The 16172-nt window shown below is 44.0% G+C and overlaps 1 protein-coding gene across 1 annotated transcript in view; it reads left to right on the forward strand.

The window, feature by feature from the left end:
• Positions 1-16172, forward strand: part of LOC126998156 (dipeptidase 1-like) — a 63485-nt gene that overhangs the window by 26315 nt on the left and 20998 nt on the right. The window contains exons 2-3 of the mRNA XM_050859591.1: positions 8019-8457; positions 14705-14882. Coding sequence (XP_050715548.1) covers positions 8019-8457; positions 14705-14882 — 617 coding nt within the window. The remainder of the gene's footprint in view (positions 1-8018; positions 8458-14704; positions 14883-16172) is intronic.

Genomic DNA, 16172 nt, shown 5'->3' on the forward strand with positions numbered 1-16172 from the left:
AAGTGTAAATCATCGCGTTACGACCCGAATGATAAATGAAATGTGTGACGCTCCTATTTTGCAACTAGTATCTATCACTATTATCATTGCTATTATTGTTATTATCATCAGTTGTAGTATTGGCTCATCCGTGTCATTTATTATAGAGCAAAATGGCACGATATATATTATTAGCGCCCCCCCCACCCCCACCCCACACACACACACACACGAGTTTTTAAGATAAATTCGATAAAAGCGGATTCGGACGCAAGCCAGAACGTGCATGACTCAAATCCTATAAACTACAACAAAGTAAACACACACACACACACACACACACACACACACACACACACACACACACACTGCCACAAACACACACATAAATCCACAATCACAAATATTCAGAATCAATACTCTTTTTTTTTATTTTGCATTCCTTTTCTCTTTGAATGCTAGAGAGAGAGAGAGAGAGAGAGAGAGAGAGAGAGAGAGAGAGAGAGAGAGAGAGAGAGAGAGAGAGAGAGAGAGAGAGAATATTGGAGTGATGAATCTTTGGCAAATATTGAGAGCGGAAGGCGGCGTTTTCTCCTTAATATTTCGCAGCCTCTCAAAGTCAGCGTCCGCCTCCTGTTATTTTTCAGAGCTGAGGTAAAAGACCGAGGGATTATGTCGGGTAATCTCTGCTCCAGGGAAAAGTAATGTCCAGGGGATGTGTGTTTAGCCTGGGGAAGTGTGGGAGAGCTTTTATGAGTCTAGGATTATCCCCTTTGTTTATCTATCTATCTATCTATTTACTCTCTCTCTCTCTCTCTCTCTCTTAATTGGCCTCTCGGTTCAGGTAATTGGAAGAAAACGTGCAGGAAAAAGACTGTCCAGCCTCACCTCTGCCTTGTCTGTGGCTATTAGTGTTGCATTGGTTGTTGTGGTGGTAGTGACGGTGGTGGTGGTGGTGGTGGTGATGATGGTGGAAAAGGTATACAGTGCTGTTGGTGGTAGTAGTAGTAGTAGTAGTAGTCGAGCAGAAGGAGAGAGAGAAGGACCTAATGGAGTAGAAGGAAGGAAGAAAAGAAGGAGGAGGAGGAGAAAGAGAACAAGCAACAGAAAGAGGAAGAAGAAGAGGAGGAAGAAAAGTAAAATTCAGTAGAAAGTTTTTGTTTTTTCCTTTGATGTTGAGAGAGAGAATGCTTTCCTTCATAATTCCTCCTCCTCCTCCTCCTCCTCCTCCTCCTCCTCCTCCTCCTCCTCCTCCTCCTCCTCCTCCTCCTCCTCCTCCATGCCCAAGATTTTTTTTCCCAGGACGCACACTCATCTCCACTCAGGCAGGATAGAAAACAAAAAACTTAATATTTTCATCGCCGCCAGAGGGAGTGAAGAGTTGCGTCATGTCTTCCCCAAACAACGACGGGAAATAAACTTTTAAGCCGGTTATAAATATTTGGCCTGATTAAAGCAGGAAAAAAGGAAGAGTAAGGGAAGATAAAAAGAGTATGAAGAAGAAGAAGGGGAAGTCGTGTGATGAGAGAGAGAGAGAGAGAGAGAGAGAGAGAGAGAGAGAGAGAGAGAGAGAGAGATTTTCACAGGTGTGGGAAAGTCTGTGCAGGTGTTCACGTACACACACACACACACACACACACACACACACACACACGTCATCATCATAATCATCATCATTTTAGGTAACTTTCTCTTCCTTCTCTTCACCATCATCATTATTTTTGCCTTCTTCCTTTTCTTCCTCTTCTTCATCATCATCATCTTCTTCTTCTTCTTCTTCTTGTTCTTGTTCTTCTTCTTCTTCTTCTTCTTCTTCTTCTTCAGCTCGCCCTTTCTTTACCTCTTCCATAATAATCTCCTTCAAATTTCCCGGAAGCTCACTTAGAAAAATTTACCTTGTTGGAATTAGTTTGCTCGATGCTGCAGTGGTTTAATTTAATTTGGTGCCGGCCGAGCATGGAGGGATCGTACGTATTAATATAAGGGCTGAGTTACTGCAGCCACGCACTCACAGCGGGGATTCGGTAGCACAGCGCAGGGGGACGAACTCAATTAAACGTACTTATGCAATTCCGCGAGTTACCTGCGTGGAGAGAGAGGCAGACAGGCATAGAGCAAGGAAATTCATAGGTACATCCATTCATATATGTATTTGTGGTATATACATTCATAGAGACAGACATGGAGGAAGGAAAATATGTTGAGAAATAGATTAATCGATAGAAAAAGTGATAAATGGTTAAAATATATGATAGGTAGATATATAGATAGAAAGATAGATGAAGAGAGTGACAGATAGACAGACAGATATGTAAGAAAAAAATATGATGATTAATAGATAGAATAAGGGATAGACAGGTAAATAGTTAGACAGATGGATATATAGAGATAGATTCATATGTATACAGAGACTGAAAGTTAGACAGACAGACAGACAGACAGATAAACAGAGAGACTAACTGATTGACTGATTATCTGACTGAATGACCAATTGACTGAATGATTGGCTGACAAAAAAACAGACAGACAGATAGACAGACATACAGACATATTGCTTTCATTTCTCGCGTACCTTTCACAATCCCTTAATGAGTGTTTGACGAGTGTGAGTTACGACAGACACTCAAACATGATTAGGGTCCCACACATAAATCAAATACTTATCAATTCACGACCTTAACCAATAGCAAATCACTAATCATTTTGACAACGGAATATTTGCAATCGCATCACCAGCAACTATTAATCGAGGTAGATAATTACAAAACTCTGAGTCAAAACAGCACGGCAATATTTTAGAATCAGATATATTGAAAAAAAAGAGGAAAGAAATATAAAACCTGAAGCGTTAAGTTTGAAAGGGACAGAAAGTAAGGAGAGAGAAGAAAAGGAAAGGAAATAAAGAAAAGAATGGTTAGGTAAAATTGGAAATGAAAATAGAGGAAAGAAAAAGAAAAGAGAGGAAAGAAAAAGACGAGAGAAGAGAGTAGGAAAGGAAAATAAAGAAAGGAGTGATTAGGTGCAAAAGGAAAGGAAAGGGTGGAAAGAGAAAAGAAAGGACAGGGGAGGAAAGTATAGGAAAGGAAAGGAAAGTAAAAGAAAGAGAAGGGATAGAATGAAAGGAAAGAAAAGGGAAGGAAAGAAATTTAAAGTATATTGCAAATTTTTCACAAGGAAAGGATAGGAAAGGAAAAGAAATGACAGGAAAGGAAAGTATAGAAAAGGAAAAGAAAAGAAAGAGAAGGAATGGAAAGAAAATGAAGGACAGAGAAAGGAAGGAAAGAAAATGAAAATATATTGTAAAATTTTAACATTTAGAAAGGAAAGGAAAGGGAAGGAAAAGAAAGGAAAAATGGGGTTGAAAGAAAACGAAGGAAAGAGAAGGAAAAGAAAGAAAATTAAATCATATTGTAAAACTTGAACACTCGGAGCATCACTAGTATTCTTAACCCGGCACTTAATTTTGCCCTTGAAATTGGATGACAAAAGCATAATCACCTCCCAGTAAAACAATGGCGTATCGCGTTAAGAGAACCTCGTAAATTTTGACAGAAGTTTATTTGGTAAGGAAGCAACGTCAGCGATTCCTAAACAGCACAGTATTGGCTGGAAAATAGATGAGGCGAGCATAAATAACTGATTCTCGTGTGAAGTAGTAAAGCACTGATTGAGAACTAACTTATTTATGGTCGCCAAACTAATCTAGCAAGAAGTAAGACGGATATTTTCAAAGCTGGAAGAGAGATTAAAAAAATATCAAGCAATCAACAGTAAACTAAACACACAATTAAAATAGAAAGGAGAAAAGAGAATGGAAGAGAAGGGAAGGGAAGGGAAGGGAAGGGAAGGGAAGGGAAGGGAAGGAAAAAGAAAAGAAGGGAAGGGAAGAGAAGGGAGAGGAAGGGAAGAGAGGAGAAGAGAAGAAAAATAAACTCCTTGGAAAAATAATAAAACTCGAAATCAAAAAAAGAAAAGAGAAGAGAAAAGAAAAAGAAGAGAGGAGAAGAAAAGAAAAATAATCTCCTTGGAAAAATAATAAAAGTTGAAGAAAAGAAAAGAAAAGAGAAAAAAAGAAAATGGAACTCCTTGAAAAAATAATAAAACTCGGAATCAAATCACTTTCATCGGGCGCTAAAATGTTAACGAGTCACTAAACCTTCGCCTGATCGAGCCCGCCAGGTGGCCCGCGGTACAGGTGTTGGGGCAGGCGATGAAGGCCGCTCCCTCACCTGCCTTTCATGGGGGAACAAAGGTGAGGGAAGTGGATAAGTGGTAGTAGTGAGATAGGAATGATAGTGGAAGTAGTTATGATGATAGTAATAGTGGTGGTGGTTGTGGTGGTGGTAGTAGTAGTAGTAGTAGTAGTAGTAGTAGTAGTAGTAGGAGGAGGAGGAGGACATGAACGGCAAAACAGAATCATATCGGGAATCTTAAATAATAATAATAATAATAATAATAATAATAATAATAATAATAATAATAATAATAATAATAATAATAAATAGAGAACATAAATAAATATGATATGGGAGGAGGAGGGAACAGGAAGAGAGAAGGAAAAGGAGGAGGGATGGAGGAAAATGTGGAGGAAAGGAGGAAAAGATGGAAGAAAGGAAGTAGGGAGGTGTGTAGTGAGAGAGAGAGAGAGAGAGAGAGAGAGAGAGAGAGAGAGAGAGAGAGAGAGAGAGAGAGAGAGAGAGAGAGAGACCAAAATCCTCCTCGACCTTCCATTATCTTCAGTCCAGAAAAAAAAAAAACATGAACAAGCTGACAACAAAGATAAACCTCCCCTTCACAAAAATAATAATAGGAAAGGAGATAAAGAAAGATGACTAATAAAAGAAAGATGCTCCTCGAAAACAAAGACAAAAAAAGAGTATGTGGTTGAAATATTAAGGCTAAAATAAACATAGATAAACGAAATAGAGATGAAGAGTAAAGAGAGAAGAGAAATGGATGATATAACAAAGAGAGAGAGAGAGAGAGAGAGAGAGAGAGAGAGAGAGAGAGAGAGAGAGAGAGAGACGCCTCAAACACACATAAAAAAGCGTAGAAAAATAATATAGTCCTCTTATATCTTCATTTCTTGGCGCGTAGGAAAAGGAAAAGGAAGGGAAGGGGTTAGGTAGGAAGAAGGGAAGGAAAGGGGAAAGAAATAGAAGGGAAGAGAAGGTTAAGATTGAAAGGTAAGGAAATGGCAGAAAAGGAAAGAAAAAAGTGAAAGGAATGGGAGGAGAGGAAAGGAGAGAAAAGATAAGAAATAGAAAAAAAAGGTAAGGCAGAAAAGGAAAGAAAGGGAAGGGAAGTAACGAGAGAGAAGGGAAGGAAAGGAAAGGGAATAAAGGAAAAGTTAATTTGAAATAGGAAAGAAAGAGTAAAGGATAAGATAAGGTAGAATAGGAAATGCAAAGAAAGGAAAAAAAGAATTGCTAAGATATTAAAGGAAAGAAAATATAAGAAATTGAAGTAAAGAAATTTGTAAGGTATAACAGAAAACGAAAGGATAGGAAAGGAAAAGAAAGGAAAGGAAAAGAAAGGACAGGAAAGGAAAGGAAAAGAAAGGAGAGGAAAGGACAGGAAAGGAAAGGAAAGGAAACGAAAGGAAACGAAAGGATAGGACAGAAAAGGAAAGGAAAGGAAAAATAAAGGAAAAGAAAGGGAAAGAAATTAAAGGAAAGGAAAGGAGACGAAACGAAACGAAAGGAAACGAAAGGATAGGACAGAAAAGGAAAGGAAAGGAAAATAAAGAAAAGGAAAGGGAAAAAAGGACAGAAAATCAAAGAAAAGCAAAGGAAACAGAGGTAAAAGAAGTGAAAAGGAAGAGAAGTAAGGAAAGAAAAGAAAGTCCAGCCTCGCCTCTCAACCGGACCCGGATTACTCGTGCTAAAAGAACGGATTGCATTCTCCCTAAACCCTGCAACGAAGAGGCTCCGCTGTCTTGGTTTTTTGGTCGTGTTTTTCGCTTTTTTGGGACGTTGTGTGGACAGGCACGACACATGGCCTGAGGGGGAGAGAGAGAGAGAGAGAGAGAGAGAGAGAGAGAGAGAGAGAGAGAGAGAGAGAGAGAGAGAGAGACTTCTGATACTGGACTATCCTGAAATGACAGTAAAATGAGATGGTAGATAAAAAAAGAATATAAAATTGTTAGGATAGCATCAGTAACAGTTGTAGTAGTAGTAGTAGTAGTAGTAGTAGTAGTAGTAGAATTAACAAGCAAATAAACTGACAAACTTTAATAGTGGAACAAAAAAATAATGAAAAAGAGATAAAATATTTCTCCATAAACAAAACACAGGAGGAGGAGGAGGAGGAGGAGGAGGAGAGGAAGAAAGAAAATATAGAAGTGTCAAAAATAAAAATAGGCGGTAAAGTGGGGAGGGAGGGAACCAGAGAGAGAGAGAGAGAGAGAGAGAGAGAGAGAGAGAGAGAGAGAGAGAGAAGTAAAGTTAGGTGAAGTGGAGAAAAGAGACGAGAAGGGAGGAGAAGAAAAAAGAAGGAGGAAGGAAGTATAATGGAGATATGATATGGAAGGGAGGGAGGGAGAGAGGGAGGGAACAGATGACAGCAGGAGGGGAGGGAGGGAGGAGGGAAAGGTGGAGGGAAGGAGGAAGAGATGGAAGAAAGGAAGGAGGCGTGTTTTGAGAGAGGGAGGAAGAAGGAAACGTAGATGGAAGAGAGAGAGAGAGAGAGAGAGAGAGAGAGAGAGAGAGAGAGAGAGAGAGAGAGAGAGAGAGAGAGAGAGAGAAGGGAGGGTTACGACCTACACTGAATGTGGACCAAAATTTTGCTGATTCCAAATTCGGATTCTTACGGATAATGCAATGTGTCCTTTCCTCCCTTTCCTCCCTTTCCTCCCTTTCCTCCATTTGTTTCCTTTCCTCCCTTTTTCCTCCCTTTTCAGTCTCTCCTTTCCTACCTTCTCTAATACCTGTTTACCTTTTTCCTCCACTATTTTAAGAGAGAGAGAGAGAAAGGAGAGGAAGAGAAAGGGACAGAAACGACCACTAAGAGGTGAACGATGAGAGAGAGAGAGAGAGAGAGAGAGAGAGAGAGAGAGAGAGAGAGAGAGAGAGAGAGAGAGAGAGAGAGTTGCGGCAGTAAGTAATAAACAACAAGACGCAAGAAACAAGAGAAACGAGAAAATAAAAGTTAGATGAAAATATGTGTCTGTGCGTGCGTGTTTTCCATGTGTGCGTGTGTGTGTGTGTGTGTGTGTGTGTGTGTGTGTGTGTGTGTGTGTACGTACTAAGTGTTTCAGGCTAAAATATCACTTATGAACATCCACGCACAGAGAGAGAGAGAGAGAGAGAGAGAGAGAGAGAGAGAGAGAGAGAGGGGGGGGGGGGCACTCGTCTCTATCTTGCAAGTTGGAAGCATGTCGTGAAATATGCAAGATTAAGGTTATTTTACATTCATCCGAGTTATGTTGGCTCTCTGCGCAAGTAGTAGGAGGAAGAAAAAGAGGAAGGGGCGAAGGAGGAGGAGGAGGAGGAAAAGTGGGAGGAGTAAATATCAGCCTACGTCAGGGTGGGAGTGATGCTGATATTGCTGCTGTAGAAATGTTTTGAAGGTGAGTGACATCCAGGTTTCCTTCAGGCATCGGGGGATAGGTGAGTGAGAAAGGAGGGCTGACATATGTTTTTATGCCCTCCCCCTCCTACCCCACACTTACCTTATCAACCCCCCCCCCCCCCCTTCATCCCTTCCTCTACTCACTGTCTCCCTTCAGTCACTCTGGTCTCTTCCACGAATGTTCACAGAATGTATGAAAGTATCATATGGCAAGTTTCGTATGAAGCTGGAACAGGAGAAGCAAGTTTGTGTTTCAGGTGCACGTGGCCACTTGTTGGGTACAGTGAGTGGTGGAATTTGAGGAGCGACAAGCAATCATCACATGGAGGGTTAATACGACCGACAAGTACTCCTCCAGCCGTGTTCCTCCCCTCTGCCTCGCTAATATCTCCCTTCTGTGTGTTGCAAACGCTGACGCTCTGTATGCTTTGTCCTTGTCCTCAGTCTTCTTCATCTTTGTGTTGCAGACGCTGCCGCTGCCCAACGGCTCTGTGTCCAAGAGGAACACGGACGGCGGCCTCTTCGGCACTGCGCCGCGGGTGTCGGCTGATCGTGCCAAAGCCTCGCGCAGCCTTGGGGGCAGCCTACGGCGGGTGTGCAGCAGCGGGGGCGTGTCTTCGGAGCTGGGAGACGGGCACGGCGGCAGCGGCGGCAGCAAGGGCGGTTCTGGCAGCCTGATAGTGGCCGCGGCGGGCAGCGGGAGTCTGAGGGAGACGGCCGCCTCCACGCCGGCGGCCGCCACGCCCGCCAGCCTCCGGCGAGCCACGGCCAACCACCGCGCGGCCACCGTGGTCACCGCCGAGGGGCCACCGCCGAGGTACCACGTCGCCGAATACACCTTCGAACGGGAACGCCCGGACTCACCCTTCCCGGAGCAAAAGAAGTCTTCCCGCTGCAAAAAGATGAGTAAGTCCATCACATTATGTTACCTGTTGACGCCAAGAAGCTACTAGGAGACTGGGGAAAAGGGAACAGGGGCATACACAGAGATAGAGGATTGGGAGGCTCAGGAAATTGGTGTTCTAGAGCCTCGGTGCTCAAATACATTCCTTTTTATTATGTCACATCGCTGAGAGCCGCGTCATCACGGGTCACCTCACACACCTCCCGCTGGTACTCCTTCACATGTCACTCAAGCACACAGCAGCACCGCAACACCAGAACGGCCGAACTTTGTCTCTTAATTGCAGTTCAGCTTTATGCCCACTTTTGCCGCACCTCGAGGTGTATCGACGCCTCGCCTTCTTTCCTTCCGCCGGTCATTAGGCGGAGAGATCATTAATTTGGCGCGAGAAAACATCGGAAACTGATAGACTTGCATCCAATCGCAATACAGCCGCGCGAGCTATTTTTGGCTAAACTCGTCCCTTCAGAATGAAAAACACCTGACGAGGAATCAGAGTCTCGTGGGGGCGGGAATGGAGGCAAAGTCCTTGTGTCACGAAGCCCTGAATGATAGAGCCTTAACCTGCACGATGCTAGAGTGTTTCTATAAAGTTGCCCCATCAATGTTTTCTAATTCATATCAGGCAGACTGAACACCCAATCCTGACTTACAAATAGTTTACATACATCTCTTCTATTTTATGTTGGTTTCCTCCATACGTCTTTTCCACTTCCTTCGTTCCCTCCTTCCTCCCGTCCTTTCTTCCTACCTCTCCCTTCTATCCAAATAAATCATACATCTCTTCTATCCTTGTCTACGCGTGTAATGCTTTCCTTTATGCGTCTCACCTTCCTTCGTCCCCGCCTTCTTTCCTTCCTTCTTCAACTCCCTTCTACCCTTGCTCGCCTCCATTCCCTTCACACACTTCTCTTTCCTTGCGCTCTTCACCCCGTCCTTCTCTCCTATCTTTTCTTACTCCCTTCCCTTCCCAGCCCTGCCCTTCTCACGCCTCTCCTAACGTGCTGCAGACCTACATCCTCTCCCCTCGTTGCGTAGGAAGCCGCAGAGGCACTAAGTTCCCCGCCAAACACTGACTTCACTTCTCAGGCAAGGGGAGGACCTCGCCTGAACGTAATCTGTGCTGACTCTGCTTAACACATGATGCTTCTACTTACTCTTTTCCAAGGGGTGACTCTATAGGTTAGGCTCTTAGTGGGATTTGAAACCGTCCTGACTTTAAATGGTGGAAATGAGTTTAGGATAATGATTTTAGTGCGATTTAGAGACTTTCCAGAACGAGGTATTGTTATATATGGGTAAGGAAAATGGATTGAAAGAGAGAATCGCGCACCTGGAGTCTTATTACTGATGAATCTCCGAAAAAAACAAAGATAAATTTCTAGGGTCATAAAAGTAAAGGTTCGCTAAAAAAAACATAAGATACGCCATTCAAAGAGGATGACAAGACCAGCTAGGGAAAACTGATTAAAAGAGAGAACCGTGAACTCGGAGGCGAATAAATGTTCCCAAAAAGAAAACAAAGGTCGTAAAAGTAAAAGTCCTCCAAAAAAAGACACGCAAGAGTCAACGAGGAAAAAAAAAACTAAGAGAAAACGGATTAAAAAGACAGAACCGCGTATTGCTGGAGTCGTAGTTATGTTCTCAAAAGAAAGTAAAAATAAACGTCCTCAAAAAAAAATACGCGAGTCAACGAGCAAAAGAAGACTAAAGGAAAGCGGATTAAAAAAGACAGCAGAACCACGTATACCAGAAGTCGTTTAAAGTCCTCCAAAAATAAAACAGAAAAAGACATAAAAATAAACATCCTTCTTCAGAAACACAAAAAAATACCCACGAGTCAACGAGGAAAGCAACAGTAAGGCAAAGGAATTGAAATACAGCACCGCAAATACCTGGAATCGTTTAAAGTTCTTCAAAAATAAAAAATAAATAAAAGAAACATATCGTAAAAATAAACATCCTTCTCCAGAAACACAAAAAAGTAGCCAAGACTCTACGAGGAAAGCAATAGTAAGGCAAACGATTGAAGCACAGCACCGCAAATACTCTCAGTCGTAAAAATTCGCGGGTTTGTTACGGAGCGAGTAAAGGCTCTAAATCTTTGGCGAGAAGGGTTCATGAATCTCCTTCTGCGGGCTGAGGTACTAAAGGCCCGCCCTGGAACACCCCGCCGCTGATATAAGACCCTGGAGGCGAAGAGATGGATGGCCGGCCTTCCTCCCACACCTTGCCTTTGTTACCTGGGTAGTTCTTAGACATCGGGTTGAAGTATTGTGGGTAGGAGGGGAAGCGGGAAGGGGAAAAGGGGAGGAGGAGAAGGAAGGAAGGAAGGAAGGAAGAAAGGTAGAAAAAAGGAAATAAAAAGAAAGGAAGATTGATAGAAAAGAAGGAAGGAAGGTAGGAAGAAACAAGGAAAGAATGAAAGACTGAAAGAGAGGAAGGAAGAAAGGAAGGAAAGAAGGAAGAAAGGAACTGAGGGAGGGAAAAAAGAAAGAAGGAAGGAAGGAAGGAAGTATAGGAGGGGAGTAGAGGGCAGCAGGTGTGTGTGTGTGTGCGTGTGTTCATTCCCGTATTGCTCCACTCATGTTTAATTAAAAGCGAGTAAAATTTTGTGCTCATCTCGAACGGATGTCATAGATGTATTGATGGACAGAGAGAGAGAGAGAGAGAGAGAGAGAGAGAGAGAGAGAGAGAGAGAGAGAGAGAGAGAGAGAGAGATTAGGACGAAATGGATGACACACATATATAGGGAGAGAAAAATTTGCTCCATTCCATCTCTCGTAACATTTAAAAGTCATTGAAAGCAAAAAGTAAAAAAAGTGCTAATGGAAGTTGCAAAAGAGAACTGTACGTAGGTTTGGAAGTAGTAGTAGTAGTAGTAGTAGTGGTGGTGGTAGTAATAGTAATAGCAGTAATAGTAGTAGTAGAATGAGTAGTAATAGTAGTAGTAGTAGTAGTAGTAGTAGTAGTAGTAGTAGTAGTAGGAGGAGGAGGAGGAGGAGGAGGAGGACAGTAGTAGTAATAATAGTAATAATAGTAATAGTAGCAGGAATAATCGCGATAATGATAATGAAAATAAGAATGAGGAATATGAATAAGAAAAAGAATAATGACATAAACACAAGGGAAAAAACTGTCAGTCGCGGAAATTACTTAATACAAAAAAAAAGAAAATTTGAACCCAGAACAAAAAAAAAGGGGTATTTCAAAATTTCAATCAAAAACAGCTGGCCGCCTATTCCTTTTTGGGCGGGTTTTATGCGAAATCTAATTATTTGACTTCAAACTCATTTAGCCCAAAACTCTCTCTGTGTATATGGAGCCGTGACTTTACGGGCTGACAATTTTCGGTTTCATATTGTAGTGGGAGGAATGTGTAATGTCAGTCACCCGAGGCCTGATCACGTGCTGCACTCGAGATCGTCAACCAGAGATAGTACTAGATAGACAGACAGACGGACAGACATACACACACACACACACAGAGAGAGAGAGAGAGAGAGAGAGAGAGAGAGAGAGAGAGAGTAGATGGGTATAGCTTTGATCATCGAAATATCTATTGTTGATATCGAAATATTTGTTGACCGTCGAATGCAGATACACACACACACACACACACACACACACACACACACACACACACACACACAGTACTGTATCTATTTCCCTCATTATCACAGTTATTATTTCATTCATTTAATTCTTTAGGTATTGCAAAAAGGACAAATTTAATGGAATCTATGCTGACGATTTTCTGTAATTATTGTTTTTTTTTTTTACATACCTTCTTCTTACTCTTGTTCTTCCTCTTGTTCTTGTTCTTCTTGTTCTTGTTCTTCTTCTTCTTCTTCTTCTTCTTCAACCTCTCCATCAAGCATTTCCCGCTGACTGACCCCTCTCACCCTCTCGATCGTCTGTCTCTCACCTCTTCAAGCTCCTCCAATTAGTGTCCTTGCTCCTTTTCACTTAGCTCCCCTCTCCCCTTCTTCCCCTCTCCCCTTCTTCCCCTTTTATTGTCTAACGAACTATCCTCTTTACTCTCATTTGCCTCCTGTGTTCACCTCCTCGCGCTTTCCTCCTTCTCGCCTGATCCATTCTCCTTCCCTCCTAAGTCTTTCCTAAGTCGCCCTTCCCTCGTCTCATCCTGTTTGTAAATGCGATGCCTTGACCGAGCTTTTTCTTCTCATCCTCTTCCTCCTTCCTCCTCCTCTTCTTCCTTCTCCTCCTCCTCTTCCGTCTTATTCTGGCCTCTATGTTCATATTATCTCTTCTCTTCTCTCCTTTTCTCCTTTCGTCTCTCTCTTCCTCATTCGTCTTTTTTATGTGATCCTCTTTGTCACGAAATACATACATAAATACATACATACATACATACATACATATATACATACATACATATATACATACATGCATATCCCTTCCTTCCACAAGCTAATCTATCTCACCCTCTTTCCTCCTCCTCCTCCTCCTCCTCATTGTCATTTTCCCCTCCCTTCCTCCTTCCTCCACTCATTTTTTTTCCTCTCCTCCCCTTATCTCCTGCCCTCACAGCTTCCTCCCTCGCTTAAACTTCTCACACCTGAGCTCTCTCTCTCTCTCTCTCTCTCTCTCTCTCTCTCTCTCTCTCATTTTTTGTTTTGTTTTCATATTAAGTTATTTGCAGCTCCTACTAATCCTCCTCCTCCTCCTCCTCTCCTCTACCTCCTCTTTCTCCTCCTCCTCCTTCATCGCGTCATCTTACTCTTACTCATCTTCTTCCTCCTCCTCCTTCTTCTCCTCCTCCTCGCCTTGCTCTTTATGAATCTTTGATAAGCGCGTCATTAGAAGTTTACTCCCTGGTTTTGTTATAATGCGAGGAAGGGACAGCTGGGTCTCCCCTCACACGCGTACCCTTAACCCAGCCGTTCGAGCACTGCGCCAACGACTCATTGCAACGGGAAGTAAAGAATGAGGGAATGAGAGAAGGGGATGAAGAGAATGAGAGAAAGGGATTGTGAATGTTGGAGTTTGATAAGAAATGGTTTTATGTGGAGGGAGGGAAAGGAACGAGGGATGTAAGAGATGGGAGGAAGGGAATAGGAGAGAAGGGAGGGAGGTTAGAGGGGAGAGGAAGGGGAAGGAGAGAGTAAAGGCATGCTAGGGGAGGGAGGGAGAAGCGGAGGGGATGTTAGAGGGAAGAAGGAGGAGGAGAAAGTAAAGGAACGGGAGTGAGGGAAGGCAAGGGAAGGGAGGAGGGATGTTAGAGGAAGGAAGGAGAGGTTAGAGGGGAGAGAAAGGTGGAGAGGGAGAAGAGAGTAAAGGAATGTAAGGTAAGGGGAGAGGGGAGGAAGGGAAAGAGGAAGGAAGGAAGAAGTTAGAGGGGAGGGAAAAGGTAGAGGAAGAAGAGAGTAAAGGAATGTAAGGTGAGGGGAGAGGGGAGGAAGGGGGAGAGGGAGAAGAGAGTAAATGGGAGAGGGGAGGAAGGGAAAGAGGAAGGAAGGAAGAAGTTAGAGGGGAGGGAAAAGGTAGAGGAAGAAGAGAGTAAAGGAATGTAAGGTGAGGGGAGAGGGGAGGTAGGGGGGGAGGGATATTCTAGTAGTGGGTGAGGGGAACCGTGAACACCGCTGATTGGCAGAGGGGACCGCCGAGGGGACGCCGGGAAGTAGCCAAAAGGTAAAGCATTGTGAGTCTGTTTACTTTGGGAGATTGATGCTTCCACGAGATGAATAGCTAGTCGAGTAGGCAGCCCGACCCCCCTCTCTGCCTCTCTCTTCCTCTCCCTCCCTCCGTCCTTTTCTTTATTCTCTTCTTTCCTCCCAGGCCTTTTCCCCTCTCTCTCCTTCCCTCCTACCTTTGCTTTATACTTCCTCTCCATTCAGACGTCTTCCCCTCTCTGCCTCTTCCTCCCTCCTTCCTTCCTTTTCTTTGTCCTGTTTCTTTCCTTCTAGGCCTTTTCCCCTGTCTACCTCTCCCTCCCTTCCTCCTTTTCTTTATCCCTTTGTTTGCCTCTTCTCGTCTTTTTCCTTCCTTCCTTCCTTTTTCCCGTTTCCTCCTAGACCTATTCCCTTTTTCTTCTTCCTACCTCCTTCCTTTTCTGTATTACGTTTTTTTTTCTATAGAATCTAGACTTTCATTTTCCCCTTTCTCTCCCTCCCTCTTTCCTTTCCTCCACCCCGTCTTCTCCTCTCTCCTTTCTGTCCCCTCTTCATCTTTCTGTGTACCATTTGACGTGCCAGAGAGTAGTACAGAGCCTCGTGTCCTCGGCAGGGTGGCAGGCGTACTCGTGGCGCCACTGGTGCGTGCTGGCGGCGCTGCTGCTGCTGAGCGGCGGGGTGGTGCTGGCGGTGGCGCTGCCGCTGGCCGCCCGCCGCGACGCCTACCCCCGCCCACATGACGCCCTCGCCCGCGTCCACCGTATCCTCAGCACCGTGCCGCTCATCGACGGGTGAGTGCTGACCTGTGTGCTGAGTGCTGCATGGCGTGTGTTGTGTGGTGTTGTTTGGTCCAGTGTTGAGGCGAAATGAACGATAAGTGCTGAGTGTTGGGTGTGAGATGCTTTGTATTAGTGAGTAAGGCTGTCCTGAGTGCTGTTATGGTCAATATTGCTGCTTAGTGCTGTGCTGAGGCTGGTAACCGAATGAGTGTTAAGTTTTGTGTTGAAGTCGGCCAGTGAGTAAGTGCTGAGTATTGCTTTGCTGCTGTCTGGTGCTGAATTATGGTGTTCTGACATCTTCTAGTCGGTAAGTCTTGTGTGCTGTTGTCACCGTGCCTCTGTCACCACCTCATCACCACCCCAACACCACCCCAACACCACCTCAACACCTCCACCTCCGTCAGCCCTTCCCCAGGTATGCCCTCCCTCTCATCCCTCACGTCACCTCGCCTCGTCCTCCCCGCCCGGCAAATGGACGTCTCTCCCTCGCCGTGAATAAATGGGACTAATTTTTCACTACACTTAGCGGCGTGGCGTTCGTCAGGCGGGTGCTCCATCACCGCCCTTGTTCCCTGCGCCCCGGGCTGAAGGCTGCATCGATCACGTGACCTAAGATGATGTGTTTGCTTTTTCCACCGCCACCAACTTGGATAGGTTCAGGATTAAAGAAGATAGAGCTGGGTCACTAATTGGGAGGTGGGTGAACAGGAGAATATAAGCTCCAGTTGGTATAAGGTGTACAGATTCAGGTGTAAGAAGGGTGTAGGGAAGTGTTGCTTTTTCCACCGCCACCAACTTGGATAGGTTCAAGATTAAAGATAGAGCTGGGTCACTAATTGGGAGGTGGGTGAACAGGAGAATATAAGTTCCAGTTGGTATAAGGTGTACAGATTCAGGTGTAAGAAGGGTGTAGGGAAGTGCTGCTTTTTCCACCGCCCACAGCAAATGGTATGGCTTGAATAGATTGCTTAAGGAAATAGCCCACAGCTGGTATCTTACTTTGGAGAGGAGGGAGTGTGAAAACTGAAGAAGGAATAGGTACAATTTAGTCAGCTGTAAGAAGGAAATAGCAGTGGGTACAACTTACATTCAGGCTTAAGTTAAGAAAGAGGTAGGCAAGAGTTGGAGGTGCGTGAATGGGGGAACTTAAAGCAGCGGTGGGTCAAGTTATATTGATTCAGGTTTAAGAAGCTCAGCAAGACATGGTTCTCGAATACAGTAGTGAATACATGGAGCAAATTATGCAGATGTGTAGGTAATACAAATCAGGTCCACGAGAGAGAAGGATAAGCGAGAAACGGA

Source organism: Eriocheir sinensis, chromosome 13, assembly GCF_024679095.1.
Source record: "Eriocheir sinensis breed Jianghai 21 chromosome 13, ASM2467909v1, whole genome shotgun sequence".
In the NCBI taxonomy this organism is placed as follows: domain Eukaryota; kingdom Metazoa; phylum Arthropoda; class Malacostraca; order Decapoda; family Varunidae; genus Eriocheir; species Eriocheir sinensis.